The sequence below is a fragment of the Enhydra lutris genome, unplaced genomic scaffold, assembly GCF_002288905.1.
Source record: "Enhydra lutris kenyoni isolate GAN:26980312 unplaced genomic scaffold, ASM228890v2 scaffoldscaffold90, whole genome shotgun sequence".
Taxonomy (NCBI): domain Eukaryota; kingdom Metazoa; phylum Chordata; class Mammalia; order Carnivora; family Mustelidae; genus Enhydra; species Enhydra lutris.
The window spans coordinates 5,687,052-5,707,444 of record NW_019154174.1 but is presented as its reverse complement, the minus strand read 5'-3'; the positions used below and the strand labels follow the sequence as shown (position 1 = coordinate 5,707,444).

Below are 20,393 nucleotides of genomic sequence, written 5' to 3'. Positions count from 1 at the left end.
GCATCTGAGAGGGTCCCCCCGGCTTCTGAGGAGCCACCTCTGCCATCGTCAGTGCTGAGGCCTCTCCTCCAGGCTCTGGGGCCTCATGCCTGGGGACACGTGTCACAGCCATTGCTAGCCAGAAGGGAATCCAGCCGCCTTGGTAGAATCTGCATTTAAGTCTGAATCTGGCCGCTTATTCGAGACTCCTGAGGAAGTCCATTCTCATCTCTGAGCCTCAGTTTTCTTATCTGAGAAATGGGAATGATTATCCCTGTCTCGAGGGCTTCTCCTAGAAGTTAAAAACAACGAGTACAAAGTGCTTAGCGCCAGGCCTGGCACAGAATAAAGGCCCAGAAATGCAGGCCATTTATTATAAGGCTCAGTTGGCATCGCGTTCTAAAATTCAGCCTCCTCGGAGGATTTCAGTGTCCTTTGGAGTGTCCTAAAAATGTTGAATTATACTTAAATATGAGATTTGAGTGACATGAAATTCAATTAATTTGGAGACTCTTTAGACAAATGGGCCAAAATTCCTTATAATGTTCAAAAGTAGATACGCTGGAAAAGGACCCCCACAGGGTACAAAACAAGCTCATTCTTTATGAAATGCTACAAATCTGACCCTTACTTAGTAGACACATAACAGCGGATATACTTATAGGTCCAAAAAAATTGGGGTTAAAAAGAATGGCACACTTGGATGGATACAAACATTCTCGAAAGGAGAGTGCATTTTAGGTGAACTGGTCATGAAATGGAGGGCTGTTTGTGTCCTGCCAAGTGGGGAGGTGGCTACAGTTGTCTCCTGGCTAAAAGAGCCTAGAAGCGTCAAGCAAGGGGCGGGGGATAGACAGAGACAGCTGAGGCCCAGAGGGGGCTCTTGACATCATCTGGTCCCATCTTGGAACTCCATCTTTTTCCCAAATCGTTCGCCTTTCCCCAGGCATCTCTCCAGGCCACTCTGTGACCCACCTTCCCACACCCCACCAGCCTAGTTACAAATGGTGGTTTTCTGTTTATTGCTCAAAACCAAAAATCCAGAAGCGAAGGTGGGGAGACTGTGGGTTGGGAGATGACGCGAAGTGGGTAGGGGGGCCGCGTCCCTGCTTTCCCCCTTCATCCCTCCTCTTCTGACCCTCCAGAGCCCAGGGGTGAGGCCCGGGGCCAGAGCATCTGGGAAAAGCCTTCAAGGCCAAAAGGAACAACAGAGTTCTCAGGCAGTCCTTGGGGGTACCCTGGGCCGGAGGGGCCCCAGGAGTTGCAGGGGGGCTGAGTTCCCCTCCCAGGGTCCAAAAGCCAGTAGGGCAGGAGGGGAGGGGCAGGCCCCCTGTTTGGCAACCGAGAAGAGGAGGCTTGGGCAGCAGGATGCTGGTTTATTTACGGTAGGGTCCGCAGGGCCATCAAAGCCCCCTTGTGGGACCGGGAAACTGTTTACACAGCAGGAAGGAAAGGAGCCAGAGACATGGTCCTGTACTCCTCCCTGCCCAGAATGGGAAGGGGAGGGGCATCCTGGGTCCTGCAGCCTTAGTCTTGGGCTTCAGATGGAAACTTCATACTCCCGTGTATCCTGGAGAGAGAGAGGGGATCAGTTGCTAGAGCAGGATGGGGATGGAGGAGGGAACAAAATGGGAGGAGGCATCCACCAGGGAGGGGAAAGACCCTGAGTTTTTAAAATAACATTGGCCATGAGGTTTGGGTGCCATGGGGGGAGCAGGGAACAGGGCTGTATCTGGCCCCGGGGATACCTGGTTCATCTTACAGTATCTTAAAAATCACACACAAATTTGAGTTTCTGGGTTGTCTTGAGCAACCGGAAGACCTGGCAATTGGGCCTAAGTTTCCACTGCAGACCAGATGGGGCACAAGTTGGCCACTTAGCCCCAGTCCCCACCATGCCGCCACTCCCCACCGTGCATGCCTGACTCGCTGTGTTCACTGGTGTGGCCTTTGTAGGCAGCTGAGTTTGAAATCCCCAAGACGGGTAGTACAGAGACTTTGAGAGAAAGTTCTGGAGCCCTAGGGGAGCTGAGAGATGGGGCTCTCCAGGGGAGAAGGGGAAGGGCTCTCAGGGGAAGGGCTCACCCCGGCTTCATACAGTGGGTTGCTGAAGTCTGACTCCACAGTGATGGGGCTGTAGGAATGGGAGCCCGAGAAGCCGAAGAGGGATTTTCCCTGTAGTCTGCGAGACGGAGGAGATAGAGGGGCTTATCCAGAGGTGAGCCCCCAACCCCCCCCTCACCCTGTCTTCTGTGCCAGGCAGGCAGGACGGCTGCCCTGGCTAGCAGCTCCCCGAGCAGGGTCCTTACTTGGTGTAGTATATGTAAACGCCACTGCCGAGGACAATGACCAGGCCTAGGGGCAGCAGGATGGCCAAGGCGAGGTTCCCACCCTCCAGCTGCCTCGACGGGTCTGTGGTCTGGGTCACTAGGGAGAGGAGAGGCCAGTGAGCTGGGGCTGGGCCCAGCCCACTGGCCTCTCCCAGCCTCTTGCCCTGGGCCTCGAACCCTGGGCTTCACCCCTCTGGGGCCTGGCCTCCTGCCCCCGGCCTCTGCCTTGCCCTCCCGACTCAGCCAGGCCTGGGTCTCCACCTGTGCCCTCACTGACCTTCCAGTTTTCGGTTGTCCAGGAGCTCCTCATAGGCCACTGCAGGGAGAGGAGGGGGAGGGGACGGGGTCTGAGCCAGGGAGGGAAGGAGGCTGGGTAGAGGCCGGGAGCCCAGTGGGGCTGGGCTGCACAGCCTGGTTCTCTCTGCCCTCTGCTCAACCTAAACTTTATCCTTCCCTTGGTGGGGACGGGGGAAGACTGCTCAAGGCAGGGCCTTCTTCCTCTTTCTCCAGACCCCTAAAATTTCAGGTTTCTTGGGTGGTCCAAACTAATCAGTCTGTAGAATTTATCAAAAATGGGGGAAACTTGAGACCTAGCCAGAGGGCAAGGAGACTTCCAAGCCAAGGCCCCCTCTGCTACATCCCGTAGGACAGTTCCATGACCTTGAGGTTCCCCAAGACCACTGGATGTTCCTGTGAGGATCAGAGCCCACAGGAGGTGAATGGGGAGCTCAGTCAGTCGTTCTCAAATTTGCTGCTCCCTGACTTTCCCAGTCCCGTCGCTCCCCAGACCCTGCTGTGCCCCCTCCTGCCGGGTCTGCCCAGGCACCTTTGCAGAGTGGGGGCTGGCTGGTCCACTGGGAGGGGTGGCCGGGCACACAGGTGATGGTGACCTCGCCGATGAGCTCAAAGCCCTCGTAGCAAAAGAAGCGCAGAGACTCGCCCGCCTGGTAGTGATGCTTGTACAGCGTCTGATAGCCGTTCTCCGGCACCCCTGGGTTCAGGCACGGCTCATACTTCACTGAGGGGCATAACGTCTGTCAGCTGCTGGCCCCCTGCTGAGCAGGCCACCCAGCCACCCTTCCCAGGGTGTCCCCAGACTCACAGGCACACTTGGGGACCCTGTCACTCCACTTGGGTGTGCCCGTGTCCCGGCTGTAGCAAGTGAGTACTGCCGCCCCCTCCAGGCTGTACCCTGGCAGACAGCGGTACTGGACGTGGGAGCCCACTGGGAAGCCGGCGTCGGAGGTGGTACGGTGCCCATTGGTGATCTCACCAGGGTCGGCACAAGTCATGACTGTTGGCGGGAGAGCAAGTTCAGCGGGAGCCTTAAAAGCCCTCCCGGAAGCTGAGGATGGGGAGACGCCTGAGCCGTGGGCCATCTTCCCGCTAAGCACTTCCCCATCTCCCACCATTTCCTCCAGATGGAGAGATCAGAGGTTGGAAAATGTAAAATTCGGTGCATTTTAGATTTCAGGCTTCTTCCAGAAAAGAGCGGTGGGGACAAGCCAGGCCCCCATCTGAGAATGAAATGTGAAGTCTTCTGCCCCTGTTACCAGAGCCTAGGAGCTATACCCTGACGCCACCAGCCCCACACGGTGGGACAGCAGCCCAGCCCTCCTGCTCCCCTCCTTCCTCATTCCTGGCATCCCCAGTGCCCTCCGCTCATTTGCATAGCCTGTCCTTTACAACCTTGCTGTGCAAGTAACAATCAGAGCCATTTCTTGTATCCGGACCTCTGCTAAGTGCTTTACAAGCACAGCATCTATACCCTGACGATCCTGAGGTCAGCGTGATTCATCTCGCAGGGCTCAGGGCAGGGAAATAACTGGTCCATGGTCCCAGAGCACTGGGCTGACATTCAGAGACTTGGCTCTCAGCTCAGCTTCAGGCTCAGTGTGCTGCCTTGGCCACAGAGCCTGTCCCCTCTGGGTCCTGGCTGGGTTTCAGACTGGACATCCTGTCAGTCCTTCTAGAGATGGGGAGCTGTCTCAACCAGAAAGTTTTCCTTGTGTCCAGTCCAAATCTGCCTTCCTGAACTTAACTTCATTGGTCCCACCATTGTCCCCCAGGGCCAGGTGGAAGACCAACAGTCCTATATCCTGGCAGCAGGTTTCCCAAAATTTGGAGAAAATGACAAGATGCCACCCCTTTCTGCTATTCTAAGAGATAGACGCTCCCAGCTTCTTCAAATATCACCTCCTCAGTGAAATCTCCCCTGCCTGAAACAATGAACCCCCTCGCCCCCCTTCCCACAGTGCTTCTTCCTTATTTATAGCACCTGCTAAACTGTTCGCACACACAGGTACTGTATGAAAATTCGGATGTTAAGTCCTTTGCCCGGAAACACCCTGCAGTTACGGCTTTGGAATACCCTGAGCTGTTTAAGGGTCCCCCTTCTGAACTGTGAGCTCCGCCAGGATCAGGAGGGACCCCAGCCCCACTGCATAACCCCAACCCAGCATGCGGCTTCAATGACTGCGGTAAAATAAACCAAGTTCTCTGACCAGCCTAGGCCCCAGCCAACTGACTCCCTGCAACGTCAAGGGTGGGAGATTGAGACTGGAGAAGAGTATAGAAGGGGAAGAGCGGAGCGGAGAGTCGACGGGGCGGGGCGGGGGAGCGGGACACTGACGCGGTGGAGGCGGGGCCAGGAGGCGATGGGGGCGGGGCCAGGAGAAAGTGAGGCGCGACCCAGAGGAAATGGGGTCAGAGCTCAGAACAGTGCACGAGAGGGGCACAGCCCGGAGGTGAGAGTGGGGTCCGGAGGGGGCAGTTTCGGGACACCGAGGATCAGAGGGGTGGAACCCAAAGGGTTAAAGGGACGGGGCCTGAGTAAGATCCGGGCAGAATCCAGAGGGAAGGGAGGAGAAACTCGGCCGGGCCGGGAGTGGGGGCAAAAAGGAACTTTAGCCAGACGCAGGGGGGTTGCGGAGTGGCGAAACCCCGACGGGCAGGGGCGGGGCCCGAGCTCACTCTTTTGGCAGGCGGGCGGCGCTGCGCTCCAGGACAGGTCCCATTGGCAGGTGAGAATGTCGGAGCCGAGCAGCTCATAGCCAGGCTCACACTGGTAGGTAAGCACCGTGCCCCGGATCAGGTCCCCGTGGGAAGCCGTCCTCCAGCCCCACTCTGGAGGTGGTAGCTCCGGGCACGTGTCGTTCCTCGGGACCTCTGCCGGGGAGAGACAGCGAGTTTGGAAGCTGTCCTGCGACTGACTCGGGGCGCCCTTCCAGACTCGGGGGCCTTGCTCCTCCCGGGATCTCTGGCTTGCTGAGCCCCTGCGCATTTCAGGACCCTAGACCTCGGTACCTTTGAAATGCAACACGAAACCCTGCCCCAGGCCCGGGTTTGGGGGCCCTGGCGGTGCCTGGAACTGTAGCGTAAGGTCGGGCCCAGAGGAGAGGAGGCGGCGGCGCGGTTGAGGTCCCCGCAGCTGGGCCAGGACTCGGGCGCTGGGACCGTCCCCATCGAAGAGTGTCAGCATGTCCCCTTCACGCACATTCAGGCTGCAGAGATTAGAACCAGATGTGCGGGGTGGGTTATGATTCGCCCCTCCTATGCGGTTCTGCCCAGTCAATAACTCAGTTCATAAGGAACCCCACCTACTCTCCAGCCCTGTCCGCATTTCCCCATCCCAAGTCTGGCCGCCCTTTAGGCAATTATGGGCTTCTCTATGCTAGCCCCTCCAGGTTCCACTTGTTCTGTGGCTCTTTGAGTTCCTGTTTCCTGATTCCCAGCCCAGTTCCTCAGAAACTCCCCGCACTCTCTGGTCCCTCCTCCCTCCCCGGGGATGCACAGTCTCTCTCTCAAGTCCAGCTCCGACCAGTCACAGGCCATGTTCTTTTACCACCGGCCCAACTCCAGGAGCCGCTGGGACTATCCGCCTTGGGGCCATGTCCACTCCTTGTTCCGACCGGTCCCATGGCCATCTCATCCCAAATCAGCTCACTGGCTTCTCCCCACACCCACTGCCACCTCATGTGCTGGTGACCAGGCCACAGTTTGGGCCTGGGTTCCTGGAAACCGCTCAAGGGGCAGCCTCGAAACAGCCAAAGAGCGAAAGACACAGGGCCAGAGCCCCCTTTTCACTACAGCCCCTACAGAAGCCCCTGAGTGACCCATGTCCTTGTCCAGAGTCGCCTGGACAAATCAAAAGCGATTTGTTCCTAGGTCTCCCTGACACCCCACAACCCTGTCCTGAACCCTTAGTCACCTTTTCATCTTGGGTAGCCAGCCAGGCTCACGGCGCAGGCTACAGTGTTGTCATACCACACTTCACGGAGCCCACACCCATCACGCCCCCGGCAGCACCCTAACGTACATTTCAACTTGGAGCAAGATGCGCTTCTCTTCCTGGACGTGCAGGCCCCACACGCAGTCCTGGCCGGGGCTGTAGCTCTGGGGCCAGTCGGGAGAGAGGACCACACCAGCCGCCTCTGACAGCTCCCCTCCGCACATGGCTGGGGGAGAAGGGGGTGCAGATTCCGAACTTCCAGTCTTCATTTCACCGAGGGTCTACCTACTCCCAGCTGTGGGCACCATACTGCCTCACAGGCTCCCTCTTAATTACCTGTGCCCAATCCCCGCCTTGCTCTCACTTAGCCCCGCCCACCTAACCCCGCCCACTCTCCAGCCTATGCATTACCCCACCCATCCCAAGACTTAGCTCCAGCTAGAGCTCTTAAGGACATTTGGGTCGCGAACCCTAAATTCTGTAACAAACCCACCAATTATTCAGCTGAGAAAAACGATCTCTGAAGAGGACAAGGATTTACCCCAGGTCTGGGTTTACTGGGTTTGGATATGCAAGTTTCCTTCCTGAATGGCCTTCTAAGATCTCCAGCTGGGGGGTGGTGGTGGCTGGAGACGGGGGAGGGCTAGTCTGCAGACAGAGGGAGCTCCTAGGGATGTGGGGGCTCACCCTTGCAGGCTGGCTCTGTGTCATTCCAGTGGGGTTCTGTGGGATCCACACATTCGATGGCATTTGGGGGGCCAGGGGGCTCCAGGGCATATCCTGGGAGGCACGAGAAGGTGGCCAGTGCTCCTGGGCGGTACTCTGGGTCTGTGGTGGTGACATTGCCGTGTGCCAGGAAGGGAGCGAAGCAGCGATCTTCTTCAAAGGCTAGAGAGGGGTCAGTCACAGAAAGTAAGCATGAGGACAGGCCTCAGGGGATCTCAGACTGGGGAGCCTTGGGCTGAGTTCAAGTGTCGTTTGGCTGCTCAGTGGGTTGTTTAAAATGGAATGCCTTTGGGCTTAGCTTTCACTCTCTAGTCTCCCCCAAATCCTAACCCTTCTCATTCACACATTTATGTTACCTTCCTGGCCGCTGAGGGGAAACCCCTAAGCTAGCCAAATCCCAGCCCCCATTCTACAGATGAGGAAACTGAGGTCCACAGACCAAAAAACCGCTTGCCCAATGTTACACAGAATCAGGTCTCAAACCCAGATTGCTTGAATCCTAGCCAGAGTCACTTGGTTTTGGAAACTGCAGATGAGGGAGGGGAAAGGGTGCCTTTGGAGAACCAGCTCACACAGGTGTGTTCTCTCCTCAAAAATAAGAGTTAGAGGGGCGCCTGAGTGGCTCAGTCGGTTAAGGGTCCAACTCTTGGTTTCAGCTCATGGACTCTTAGTTTTGGCTCGGGTCATGACCTTGGGGTCGTGAGACCCAGTGGAGGCCGCACTGGGCTCTGCACTCATCGGAGAGTCTGCTTGTGGATTCTCACTCTCCCTCTCTGAGTGCCACCCCCCACTCCCGCTCATGCTCTCTGTGTGTGTCTCTCTCTCCCTAAAGTAAATAAATAAATCTTAGAGGGACAGAGAGAGTGCAGGGGTGGGGAGGGGCAGAGAGAGGTGGGGAGAGAGAATCTCATGTAGACTCCCCGCTGAGAGCTGAGCCCGACTTGGGGTTTGATCTTACAACCCTGAGATCATGACCTGAGCTGAAACCAAGAGTTGTCCGATTAAACGACTGAGCCACCCAGGCAGTCCATAAAGAAATCTTAAAAAAAAAAAAAAAAAAAAAGATTCTCCCCACCCTTGATTACCCATGTTGTGGCTAGAATCCCAAAGCACAACAAATGCAGAAGCTACTCAATTTTGACTTTGGACTAACTCAGCAAAAAAGAACATTTGGAGAGCATTTTCACTTTTGCCCACGTGATCATAGCTCAGCTGCAGAACGATCCGTGGGGAGGAGTGTGAAGCTCATAGAGCAGCAGTGGCCCACCACCAGGGAGGCAGACCTCAGACCTCGGAATTCTTTGCACATTTGCAAGTCGAACAGGCAGTTTATTTTTCAGATCTGCTGTTCTAGTTCACTGTTACTTACAACCTGATGAGGTCTCAAGTCCAAATCCTATGCATCCACCAGGGCCCAGTGCCTGATAAATCAATTGCTCCTTTGATTCACACCAGAAACCAGCCCCTCCTGTCTCTGAGCATTTCACTTTCTTTATCTCTCTCCTGCTACTGCTTGCACAGATCCTCTACTCCAGTCATGCTGAAATTCCCTCTTTCCCAAACATAGCAGGCCTTTCTCTACCTCTTTACTGTTGCTCACACCATTCCTTTCACCTGAGGTGCTCACCTCTAATCTCCCTCTTTTAAAATGCTCTCTATCCTAGGAGCACCTGGGTAGCTCAGGTGGTTAAGGGTCTGGCTCTTGGTCTCCACTCAGGTCATGGTCTCAGGGTTGTGAGACTGAGCCCCACGTCAGGCTCTACACTGAGCGTGAAGTTCTGCTTGGGATTCTCTCTCCCTCTGCCCCTCCCCACTCCTCTCTCTCTTACTCTCTAAAAAATAAATAAAATAAAATAAAATAAAATAAATTCTCTGTATCCAGTAAGGCCCAGCTCAAATGCCTCTTCTCCCATGATCACTGACCTCCTTGTTTCTACCTGTCCAGCATCTAGACCCCCGTCTTCTGTTCAAGGCACTGCTACTTTCATTTTGGGACACAAGCCTCCCCCATTTCCAGTCTAGGAGGTCCAGTTGGGGCCAACTATGGATGGTCATGTGATACAGGTTTGCCAATCATAACACCACCCGCCCTTCCCTTCCGTGATTGGCTAATGACCTAAGCCAGAGAAATGAGAGCCCTCCCTGGCATTTTTGCTGAAGCTCTTAGGAAAGCGGTACCCTTTCTCTTTCTGATGGACTTGCTATGTTGGTGGTATGTCAGTTTGAACTACTAGGGGCACCACAGACTGAGAGCCTGACTGACGGTGAAGCCAACATGGAGGAAAGCACTGAGAGGTGAAGGTGCCCGGTCTCTTGGCTGTGTACCTGGATCCGGCCATCCATGAAACTTAAATGGGAAGAGCCACCCCAGGAATTGGAAGAGGTCCACCCCAGGAATTGGAGGGGGTCCTTGTAGTTTGGGGGTGGAGAGGAAGTTAGTTTCCAGAGATCCAAACAGAGGTGAGCAGGGACAGGGTATGTGCTTGTGACCATACCCTGCCATCAGCAAGATGGCAAAGTACAGGAGTTGGGATCCCTGGGCCAGGGGGCGGGGGGCACTTACCTTCAAATCTGAGGCTTAGCAGCAGGGGGTTGGCGGGTGTCTCTGAAAGCAGCTCCACATAAAGGGACTGGGCGTCACTGATGAGACCCCGCTCAGGGACGTCATCCATGTCCGAGTCATAGATGACTGGGGAGAGGGGGCTGCCCCCTGAGCGCACCATCAGCCTGGGATGGACAGAAGTTTCCCCTCAGAAGCTGGCTCATCTCTTGCCAGCTCTCCTAACTCGTTTTCTCAGCTGTTATTTTCAAGCATCAGCTACGTCCCATGTATGCTAAGTCTTCGCACATTTTGTCTCATTACTTTTCACAAGAGCCCTTGAGTCAGCATGATTTATCATCCCTGATTTTATAGATGAGGAAATGGAGGCCCAGAGTCACGTGCCCCACATCACATAGCAACTAGTGGCAGAGCTGCGGTAGTGGTTCGTCAGGCGAGAGGGGGTACCAGTGATGATGGCGAGGACAGACACATTTCCAGGGCTCACTCCCTTCCAAGCACTTCCCGTAACTCAACATCTTTATCCCCACAGAAACCTTCTGAGGAGGTCCTGTGATCTCCATTCTACTGAAGAGGAAACTGAGGCACAGACAGGGCCAGCAACTCGTCTGTGTTTGCACAACTATACCACCTAAGAAAGGGGAAGGACTGATCTGTGTTTGACACACATTTTAACCAGGATCCACCCCAGGTCTGTCTGACTCCCCACTGCAGCCTTCCTATTCCCTCAGGTGGGGACCTCTGAGCCAAGACCCAGACCCTCACCGGTCATTGTCCTCATCCAGTGAGACCCTCTCGAAGTGCAGGTGAAGCCGGCGTCCCTCAGCTGCTTCGATGACCCACCGGCAGGTGAGGTTGGGCCCTGCTGCTCCTCCAGGCTCAGGGGACACAATGCGACCCAGTGTAGCATTGTGGATAGTGCCACCACAGGATGCTGGGGGTAGAGGGGGGACATGGGAAGGTGATGTCCTCCTGTCTTCAGAGCTGTTACATCCACACCTTCGGCTGGGACCCAGCCTGAGTGCTTTCTGCCCTACAGGCTCACCCCAGAGGATGGGACCTTCTCCAAGGCCACCATCCAGGTAGGGAACCAGCCCCCCCAGCATGGACCCTCCCTAGGACAGAAAGCCTGCTGATATGAACACTCCCCAGGTATGGACATCCTGGCATGGGGATTATGAGGGATCCCCAAAATGGAAGCTCTCAAATGGAAAATCTTCAAGATGGGATCCCTAGGATAAAGATTCTTCACGATAGGGAACCTCTAGCTATGGACCTCCAGAATGGCGACTCCCCATATGGAAACCCTTTAGGCAGGACATCCCCAGATGGAGACCACCCCCCACCGCTGCCAAGGATGGCAGTTCTCCAAGGGTCGACACCTTCTGTGTGAAGAGCTCCAGATGGAGACACCAGGATAGGGACTCTTCCAGGCAGAAACCCCTTCAAGATGGGTGTTGGCCAAAGATAGAGACCCCCAAGATAGTACCCACCCAATGGGGCTCCCAGGACAGAACCCCACCTAGCGTGCAGGAGACTCACCCACGCAGCTGGGGGGTTCGCCACTCCAGGCTGGTCGGGTGCCGTTGAGGCAGATAAGGGTCTCCTCGCCCTGCAGCTGGTAGCCTGAATCACAGTGGAAGGTGGCAGTACCCCCAGGGTGCAGGTCTGTCACGCTCACGTCCCCGTGGGCCGGCCGGGGAGGGAAGCCACAGCTCAGGAGGTAGGCTGGATCAGGCAGAGCCAGGAGAAGGAAGACTGGTTTTCCCATGCCAACCTCTTTCACCAATCCCCTTGCACATGCTTCCTTCTTCTCAGGTCCCCTGGTGGCAGAGAGGGCTCCCTACTGGAGCTCTCACACGGCCACTTGGTCTCACAAAGAGGTCATCTCAATATCCCTTCTGTCCCCTAGTCTTTGTAATCAATCTACCCACTTCGGCCTCCATTTTATAGATGAAGTATCTGAGACTCAAAAAAATTCTGCCTCTCACACTCACTTGCTGGGGCAACCTCGGGCAAGTCAGTTGGCCACTGCGAACCCAGCCAGCTCTAAAAATAACAAATAGTGTCTGCAGAACTTGTTCAGCTTCTAAAATGAGCTCATTCAGTGCTTCTGTGGTAGCCACAGGAAGGCTGTGATCCATTTTCCAGATGTAGCAATGGGTTGTTAAGTGACTCCTAGTGATTTCTCCCCGCTGAGATGCGTGGTGGGAGCAGAGCCTCAGCTTTCCTCCAGAGGAGCCCGCATGAAACTCCTTTGGGAAGTTTGGCTGTCTTGTCATTGGAGACCTTAGTAATCAGTGCCCCCTCCATGAATCCCCCAGGGAAGGTGAAGGGCTAGGAAAGGCTTTGCTTTCCTTAAAGAACTGGTTTCTCTTCTCCTCTCTTGCAGTGAGAACTGAGTGATCTCTCCTTTTGTGCTGCTAAGAAGCTCAGAACCAGATCAAGGCTTGTTCCGAGCAACAGTGGCTTGTCCATCCACATTCTATTTTTGTCATCTTTAATAAGTACTTCCTGGTACCCATTTTCTTCTTATTTTATTTAATTTTGCTGCATTCTTTTTTGAAAGCCTCCTGAAATTCTTGTGGAATCACAGGAGATAAAACAAAGAAATAGAAAGTGACTTGGAGCCGGGGTGGGGGGTTGGGTGCTGGCCGGCTTAGTCGGAAGAGCGTGGGACTCTTGATCTTGGGGTCATGCGTTTGAGCTCCATGTTACTCATGGAGTAAAGATTACTTAAATATCTAAACTTAAAAAGGAAGGAAAGAGGAAGGAAGGAAGGGAGGGAGGGAAGAAGGGAGGAAGGAAGTGACTTGGCAGTACACAGTGGACTCTAAATTTGGTTCTGACATAGTTCTATGTGTCTGTTTCAGACCAGGCAGAGTTCATCAAGAAGGGCTTCCTGGAGGAGATGTACCAAAGCTGGGTCTCTGTAGGAGGGGCAGGCTCTGGGTAGCCATGCTTGGGAGATACCGGCTCTCCTGGGCCTTTGCTTTTGCTAACTGTGCAGCCCTGAGTGATTAAGTCAGAGACCTGGTCTCCCTACTTCAAAATTCAGTAAGCATTTCCTTGGCTGGGTGCTAGTGCAGAGAGATGAAAAGGACCCAGGTCTTGTCCTTTTGGAGTCCGCAGTCTACTGAGATAGACCCCAGAAGTTTCTCGAACACAGTGGTTTAAATAAATATTAGCCTCTTGATGGCTCTCCACGACCGAAAGAATCAAGCTCAAATGCTTTGGATTGACATTCCAGCCCCTTCCATCACTGCACCCAGCCCAACACCTCCAGCTTCAGTTCTTAAACCCACAACCCATAGAGCCTACACAAGGTAGCTTTGTGACTTCATATTTTTTCGCATCATTTCCCCTACCTGCGAGGTCCTTTTCCCGGTCTTTCTTATCTTTCAAGGAGTAACATAAGTACCACCTCTTCCAGGAAGTCTTCCTGGCCCCTCCCCTCTCCCACAGAGTTAGTTTCTTTCTTGCCTCCACACCTGTGCACGCGTACTTTTATCATCACGTGAACTGCTGTCTATTGCCATGGTGAGACTGAACCGGCCTCACTTGTTTTGTCTCCTAAAAACCTCGCCAAGCCGATCCACTGATGCGGCCCAGAGTCCGAACAAACTGGACTGGGAGATGGGCACACCTGACTTCCAGTTCTAGCTCCATGACTTATTCGCTGTATGACCTTGGGCAGGTGATGCCCCCTCAGGGGCCTGTCACCTGTCAATAGCAGTAGTAAGTCCTGCCATTGGCCAACTAGCCCTCCAGTTAAAGGAAAGAAACACGCAAAGCACCTCACACAGAGAAAGTGCTCAGAAAATCTGAAGCCCTTGTCCCTCAGGCTCGATGAATGAATGACTGGGAGTTGGGGCTGCGGATCTGTCTTCTGACTCTGCAGCACACCTGTGGGTGGCTGGGCCATCCCTACAGCCCTTCTTCCTCTCGGAGGTGGAGTGGCCAACGGCCACCCTTGGGGGTGCCCTGAGAAGCACACAAAACAACCATTGGCGCCAGGGTTGTATAAATGGGGATGTTTGCTGGGCTTGGGGCGAGCAGTGATGGAACCTTTGGCCTTTCAGAGAAGCTAACGAGGCCACTCTGGACCAGAGGCCCCAGCTAGTGGAGATTGGGGAGGGCTTAAACAGGGCCTCGGTCCCAGAGGGGCGCAGAGAAGCCGCAAAGCAGGAAAGACCGAGGCAGGTAATGAAGGCCAATTTATGCAACAGCCCTGCTTCCCCAGATGTTCCACTTTGTCTGAAGAGTCCTATTTTCAGGGCCCTAGGGAAGTGACTGCTTAAGGGAGCCGGCGGGGAGCCATTTCGTAATGTTGGAAGGGCAGTCCCCCCAACCCCCACCCTAGGCCCTCGGGCATGACCTTGCTCCCTGCCAACCCGACCACCCACCAATTACGTGGCTCCCGTCTCACTGGTCCCTCTGCCTTTCGCATAAGAGTCCCTGGGGCCCAAGCAGAGGCCTCAGGAGAAACTGGAAAGGGTGTGAGGCAGGGATCCATGTTGTGTGTGTCCTGGATAAGGCCCACAAGGGGCAGGCAAGGCCATGAGGTGATGTGAAAGAGAAGACATTGGCCCCAAACCCAGTTCCCTCTCTGTTTCTGAGGAGCATAGGAAGGGACTTTGGAGATGGCAGCAGTGTCTGGAATGGGACAGCAGGCTGCCACACACACACACGTGCTAGAGCATATGCTCGCTCTGTGGGAAGGTTCCTGCACACACAAGTGAGTACGGGTGTGCACCTGTGTGTAGGTTGTCTGTGGGGGGGTGCTCCTGAGTGCAGTTGTGCACGGATACCATCCCTTCCTACACCCCCAAAGTCAGCAGGATCTTTCCAAGTCACAAATCTGAGGTTGTCACTACCTTGCTTCAAACATTTCAAAACGTCTCCATGTCCCCTGCAGGTAAGTAGTCTGTACCCCTTACTGAATTTCATGAGGCCCTTCCTGATCTGAATCCAACCTCCTAGTCTGGTTTCTTTTTTCTTTTTTCTTTTTCTTTCTTTTTTTTTTTTTTTTTTAAGATTTTACCCACTTATCTGACAGAGATCACAAGTAGGCAGAGAGGCAGACTTCCTGCTCAGCAGCTCCCTCCCAGGACCCAAGGACCACGACCCAAGCCGAAGGCAGAGGCTTCAACCCACTGAGCCACCCAGGCACCCCCTTAGTCTGGTTTCATAAGAAACCTAGCCTGCTTTTCTCCCACCACTTTCTGGGCTTTTCTGTAGCAGTGACTGACATTCCTGAGCTCTCATTGTGGACCAGACACTATTTTAAGCACTTGACATGTGTTATTAGTTAATTTGGTCTTCCTAATAATACCATGAGCCAAGTATTATGGTTCCCATTTTTCAGATGAGACCATGAGGCACAGAAAGGTTAAGTAAGTCACCCCAGGTCACACAGCTAGCGCAATTCTATCTTCCATACTGAATTACTTCAACTCCTCAAGGGGGGTCATGCTTTTTCATCCAGCTGAACACCTGTCTTCCTCATTCTTCCCTTCCCACCCTTCCCCTTATAGCTCTTCTTTTCGGTCCCAGCTTCGTTACCTCCTCCAAGAAGGTGTCCCTATATCCTTAGGAGAAATGTAGGTTCCTTTGAAATTTGTTCCCTCTGCCTGTGTTTCCTTCATCATAGAGCTATACATCCTTATCTCATTGAATTATAATCATCCTGATTACTTGTCCATCTCTTTACCTAGATTCTGAGTTCCTGGAAGATTTACGTCTGGCTTGTTCATTGCTCTCCCTACGGACAACACAGGGCTGGTATGAATGGGTGTTCAATAAACGTTTGTTAAGTGAATCAATGACCTGCCACTCTGATGTGTGCACACTGAGTCTGTGAGTGTGCAAAATAAGTGTGCATAGATCTCCTCTGAGGGCTCTGCCCGCCCCCCACCAGGTCCTAGACAGGAGGAAAAGCCCCTGACATCTCCTTAAGGTCAGATGCCTCCCAGAGATGTCTCTTGTGCCCAGTGTGGCCCCTACCCTTCCACCAGCTCCCCAGACTCCTCACCCTGATAGTGGATCCTGAAGCCACCGCCCCTTGGGACCCGTGGGCTCTGGAAGTGCAGGAGCAGCCGGTTGGTTGGACTCCGAAGCACCTGTCCTTCTCCCAGCATGGAGGAGTTAGCCAGGAGTCGGGGGGCCAAGCCTGGGGACCCCCCACCAGCCAGCACCAGGAGTTCCTCCTCCCGAGATAGGTTCAGCATCTGCACCTAAAGAAGGCCAGACCCAGACCGCCGCCCCCCCACCCCACAGGACAAGTCAGTCAAGGTGGGTGACCCCTAAGCCCCCCACCGTCTGCCTTCCTTTCTCCTGTGTGTGGCAGCCCAAATACCACCGTGACATTGGCCACATTATAGAACTCCAGGAGAGTCTCTGAGATCCTCAGAAAACAGGCCCACTGAGTCAGGGAAGTTTCCCAGGCCAAACCTGTGCACACACCTGGGCCCAGAGGAAAGGGCTTGGGGGCTTCAAAGTCCAGTTACCTGGATCTCAATGCCGTAGCCAGGGTAGACATGGATGCTGTAGGTGCAGTCCAAGAGCCCGGCGGTGCGGCTGGCGGCGCTGCCCAGGTCGGGAGACTCCACATGCCCTTCGCCCTCAGAGATGTTGTTATTACACAGAACTAAAGAGACAAAAGGGGCTGGAGCTGACTGATTCCCTGTGCTCTTGCCCTCCCAGCCAAGCAACTCTGGGGGCCTTTGCCTGTCTTGTCCCCTGCACCCCTCACCATCTTAATCGGTGGCTCCCTCTCCCACCCGTGCCCACAACTCCCTTCCCCAACTGTAGTAGAGATAAAACACACAGAACGGTGCTGGCCCACCGCAAGGGTAGACACACGCCCACCATAATAATAAATAATCAAATAATAATCAAAAAATGATTGGGCAGAGGCCCCTTTCTCATCTGTACCCAGACCCCTGCTTCCACACTTTTCCAGCAGCCTCTCCCCGGGCATCCCACCCTCCTCCCCTACATTCATGCTCCTGCACACTGTTCCCGCCCCCTTTCAGACGCCTCACCTGGGCTGGTCACCGTGGTGGTAACAGTGGTCGTGGTGATGATGGTGGTCGTGGTCTCCTCCTCTCCTACCTCAGGCCCGAGGGGCGGGCCTGGGGAGGCGGGTCCAGGAAGGGGCGGGGCCGTAGTTCCCGGGGGCGGGGTCAGCAGCTCTGGAGCGGTGGGGCCTGCCCCCCTTCCCCCTTTAGGGGTTACAGCGGTTGTCAGAGGCCCCGTCCCCGGCTCAGTGGCCCGTGGCAGGGAGGGTGCTGCAAGAGTCTGGCCGGCTGGAGGGGTGGCCAGTGTGGGGTCTGGATCAGATCCTGGGACAGTGCAAGGTAAGTCAGGGCGCAGAAAGAGCAAATTGGTGGGTCATGGGTGGGGAGCAGGGCTGAGGGAAACTGGGGGCTCCGCCCACTGAACCCAAAAGTTGCAAGCCCCCCACCTCTCCCTTCCACACCCGAACTCTACATGTCCTCCCAAGGCTTCCACAGCCCTACCTCCCCACCCCTCCCTCTCCACCTCTCCACCCAGGCCCTTCCACTGGGTCAGTCTCCTTGAGACTCTCCACACTTCCCGGTTCAGGTCTGGCTCCCTTTCCTGCGCACCCCTTCCTCCCTCCTCTTTCTCTCTTTTGCTCTGTCTGGAACTCTTCTTCTCTGTTTAGTATTCTTGTGGCTCTCTGATTTTATGATTCTAAATCTGCTACTCTCTGCATTTCTCTCTCTTTCTAGGTCTCTCTCCCCCGATTCCTCAGACTCTGGTTCTCTGAGTTTCCATCTGTCTTTCTCTCTGATGGTCTGTTTTTCTGTCTGGCTCTGGCTCTTGATCATTCAGTCTTAATTGCCCTGGTTCTCTCTCTATGCCGTTTTGACTCTCTCTAACCATATCTTGCTGAATATCACTGGCTTGGGTCCCCATCTTCTCGAGTTAATGTCCCTCCCTCTTTCTCTGTGTCACTTCTGCCACTCTGGGGCCTCACCCGGCAGGTAGCCCATCTCTGGACCCCTCCTCAGCAGGGCCCCATGGAGCAGCTCGGCCAAAACCTCAGAGGCTACTGTGGGGGCCTCACTTCCAGGCTCTGGTAGTGCCTCTTCTTCCTTCAGGGGCAGACCTAGGAGATGAAGTTGTGTGAGCCCTTCCACTGCCCCACACTCCTTCCTTCTCCAGAAAGATCTTTTCCAGAGCTCTTCCTCCCCTCTAGTCAGCTGGGCCTGCAGGAGCTCAGAGGGTCCCAGACTGGGCTGAAAGCCAAGAGTGGAGGAGGGGCTCCCAGCTGTCCCCGGCACCCCTACACCTTCCTCTCCACCCCACTCCCCTCCCACGCTGTGTGGGACTTCAGTGAGCATCTTGGCTCTTATGAACCCTGGACAGCGCCAGCTGAGTGGAGAGGGGCCCCAGTGCTACCTTCCTTTCCCCCTCGATGGTGATCTTCCCCCAGCCCTGGAGCTCTGCGGAGGGTCTGGCAGCACCTCCCAGCCCTTGCTTCCGCAATGCCCAGCTTTATCTCTGGGGTTCTATCTCTGCAGTGTGGTTCCCTCTCTCTCTCTTTCATTCTCTGCAGTCTCTGCCCGCTTCCCTGGAGTCTGGCGAGGGGTCAGAGTAGAGGACTGAATATCTGGGCTCTGAGCACTGCCTCTGTTCATCTGTCTTTGTCCATACGTCCAAGAACATTTGTGCGTGCAGTGCCTGGCGTCTCTCCCAGCACCTCCATCTCCCACCCAGGTACCCTGCATGCTTCTGCCGCCTCCGCAGACATCCCCCCAACTTCCCCAACCCTTCTTCCTGGATTTAACCCCTGAGATGCTGGTTAAAGCTCCCCTCATTCATTTCCCCACCTTCTCAGTATTGGGGGTTAGGGCTCCAGGTACAAGTCAGAATGCCCTGGCTTGCCCCTTCCCTGTCAGCTGTATCCCTCCTCCCCCAGAAGCTCAGAAAGCCAGGATGTTCAGAGAAAGGATGGTAGAGGACCCCAGGTGGGGACCATCCCAGGGCCTACCCCCACGCTCCCATGTCCTTACCCTGAATCCAGGGACAGCTCAGCAGAATTAGGAACAGCAGCTGGGGAGGCGGCGGGTGCTGGGCCCTGGGAGTCCCCATGGCGACTCACACACGATTTCTCTTCTCTGCGCCTCTCCTAAATAATCTAGCTGTCACCTTTCCTCCGTCTCCTTTTACCTTTCCCTTTCTTTTTTCTTTTTCTTTTTTTTTTTTTCCTGCTAGCAGTTAGCAAGGAAGACAATTTCTCTGTCCCTTGGGATGGAGGGGCAGAATTGGGCTGGGGGTCGCCTGGATCCCACCCCTCCTTGCCCAATCTCCTCTGTCCTCTGCTACCGGGTCTGTGGGAGAGGGGGCGCGGCTCCGGCTGCAGGGGGTGGGACCGAGAAGGCCGAAGGGGCTGGGTCGCCTGGGTTACCCTCTTGCCCGGGCGCGTGGGTCCATCGAGCTAGCTGGATCCCAGGCTGGGGGAGTAGGGAGAGGCAAGACAGCTTCTGGGGGTCTGGGGTGGGGTCGAGGATGGGGGGGTCCCTACTGTGCTCTAGCGGGGCTTGGTGGGGACGGGAGGGGGTTGCGGAACCTGGAGAGCCGAAGCTCGGGCACTGGAGCTGCGGGAGGGAGAAGCTGAGAAAGGTGTCGAGCCCACGTCAGATCCTGGGGACGGGCGAAGGGAGGGGCCTGGGATTTATTTGGGGGCGATGGGGGGGAGGCAGAAGGAGGAAGTGCAGATGGAGGAAGGAGGGACCACATGAGCCAGACCGTAATCCTCACTCCCGCGGCCCCTAGGGGAGGCAAAGGAAACTCTGGTCCTAGCTGTAATTACAGCCCCTTCCCCCAGCCTTTCCAGCACATCTGGAATCTGAATCTCCTCTTCCCAGGGTGCCGAGGGGCGGCACCGCTGGGTTCACGCTTGCTCAGCTCCCCAGTATGCCCCCTGCCCACATCCAGACACCTCCCCCCTCCCCACGGGACCTCCCTTTCCCTTTTACAGCTCCTATGAAATGGGTTTTCCCCTCCTCCAGGAGAATGGCAAATTTCCACGTTTATGAGAAGTCTAAGGGGCGACAGTCCAAGATCTGGGGAGGAGAGACCCCCTTCTCTTGCGTATATGACCCCGGCCAGCTGCCAGGCAGCTTCAACTTTGATGTTTGGTTTTTTTTTTTGTTTTTTTTTTTCCGTCCTGGCCTCCCTCAGAACGCCTCTGGGCGCCCTTTTCAGCACCACGAGCTGGCGGACAGCTCTTCCCGGCCCAGCCCGAGCGGGCCCGGCCCCCGACGCCGCGGGCGATTGGCTGAAGCCGTTCTCACTATCGATCAGGCTCCCGGGGGTGGGGGTGGGGGGCTCGCCTAGTGGAGGCGGAGGGGGGATGGGAGCCACAGTCTGACTGGTCAAGGGATCAGCAGACCTACGGACAGGCCGCAGTGTCCCTGTCCTCAGTCCACCAGCCCCGGCCCTGTCCGTCAGTCTATGCGCTCGCCCCGCCCCTTGTCTTGCCACGCCCCTCCTCCAGCCCCCGCCCCTTCTTTTCGCATTGCGGGGCGGCTGG

The 20,393-nt window shown here is 55.4% G+C and overlaps 1 protein-coding gene across 8 annotated transcripts; it reads right to left on the bottom strand.

The window, feature by feature from the left end:
- Positions 1-936: 936 nt before the first annotated feature.
- On the bottom strand, positions 937-19,050 carry LOC111162299 (seizure related 6 homolog like 2). 8 transcript variants are annotated; one of them, XM_022526617.1, is made up of 18 exons: positions 18,871-19,050; positions 17,832-17,963; positions 16,873-17,172; positions 16,336-16,475; positions 15,861-16,062; positions 11,369-11,554; positions 10,592-10,760; positions 9,830-9,993; positions 7,228-7,428; positions 6,628-6,766; positions 5,616-5,812; positions 5,283-5,477; positions 3,412-3,603; positions 3,136-3,327; positions 2,587-2,625; positions 2,289-2,406; positions 2,065-2,161; positions 937-1,549 (listed from the first exon to the last, which is right to left on the bottom strand). In XM_022526617.1, the coding sequence occupies exons 1-18, from the start codon at positions 18,947-18,949 to the stop codon at positions 1,520-1,522; spliced, it is 2,772 nt and encodes a 923-aa protein (XP_022382325.1). In that variant the 5' UTR covers positions 18,950-19,050; the 3' UTR covers positions 937-1,519. The 8 variants fall into 8 exon arrangements, with proteins under 8 accessions (XP_022382325.1, XP_022382329.1, XP_022382327.1 ...); XM_022526621.1 differs by having other exon boundaries at positions 16,873-16,962; XM_022526619.1 differs by lacking the exon at positions 2,587-2,625.
- Between the last annotated feature and the right edge of the window lie 1,343 nt (positions 19,051-20,393).

What these genes read in the sequence shown, in the direction of transcription:
- LOC111162299 (XM_022526615.1), bottom strand. Translation starts at nt 18,198, where the DNA reads ATGCTCACTGAAGTCCCACACAGCGTGGGAGGGGAGTGGGGTGGAGAG. An exon ending in ATCTTGCTCCAAGTTGAAAT is followed by an intron (nt 5,813 to 6,627) that starts GTACGTTAGGGT and finishes TAATCTCTGCAG; the next exon opens with CCTGAATGTGCGTGAAGGGG. An exon ending in TTTCGTGTTGCATTTCAAAG is followed by an intron (nt 5,478 to 5,615) that starts GTACCGAGGTCT and finishes TCTCCCCGGCAG; the next exon opens with AGGTCCCGAGGAACGACACG.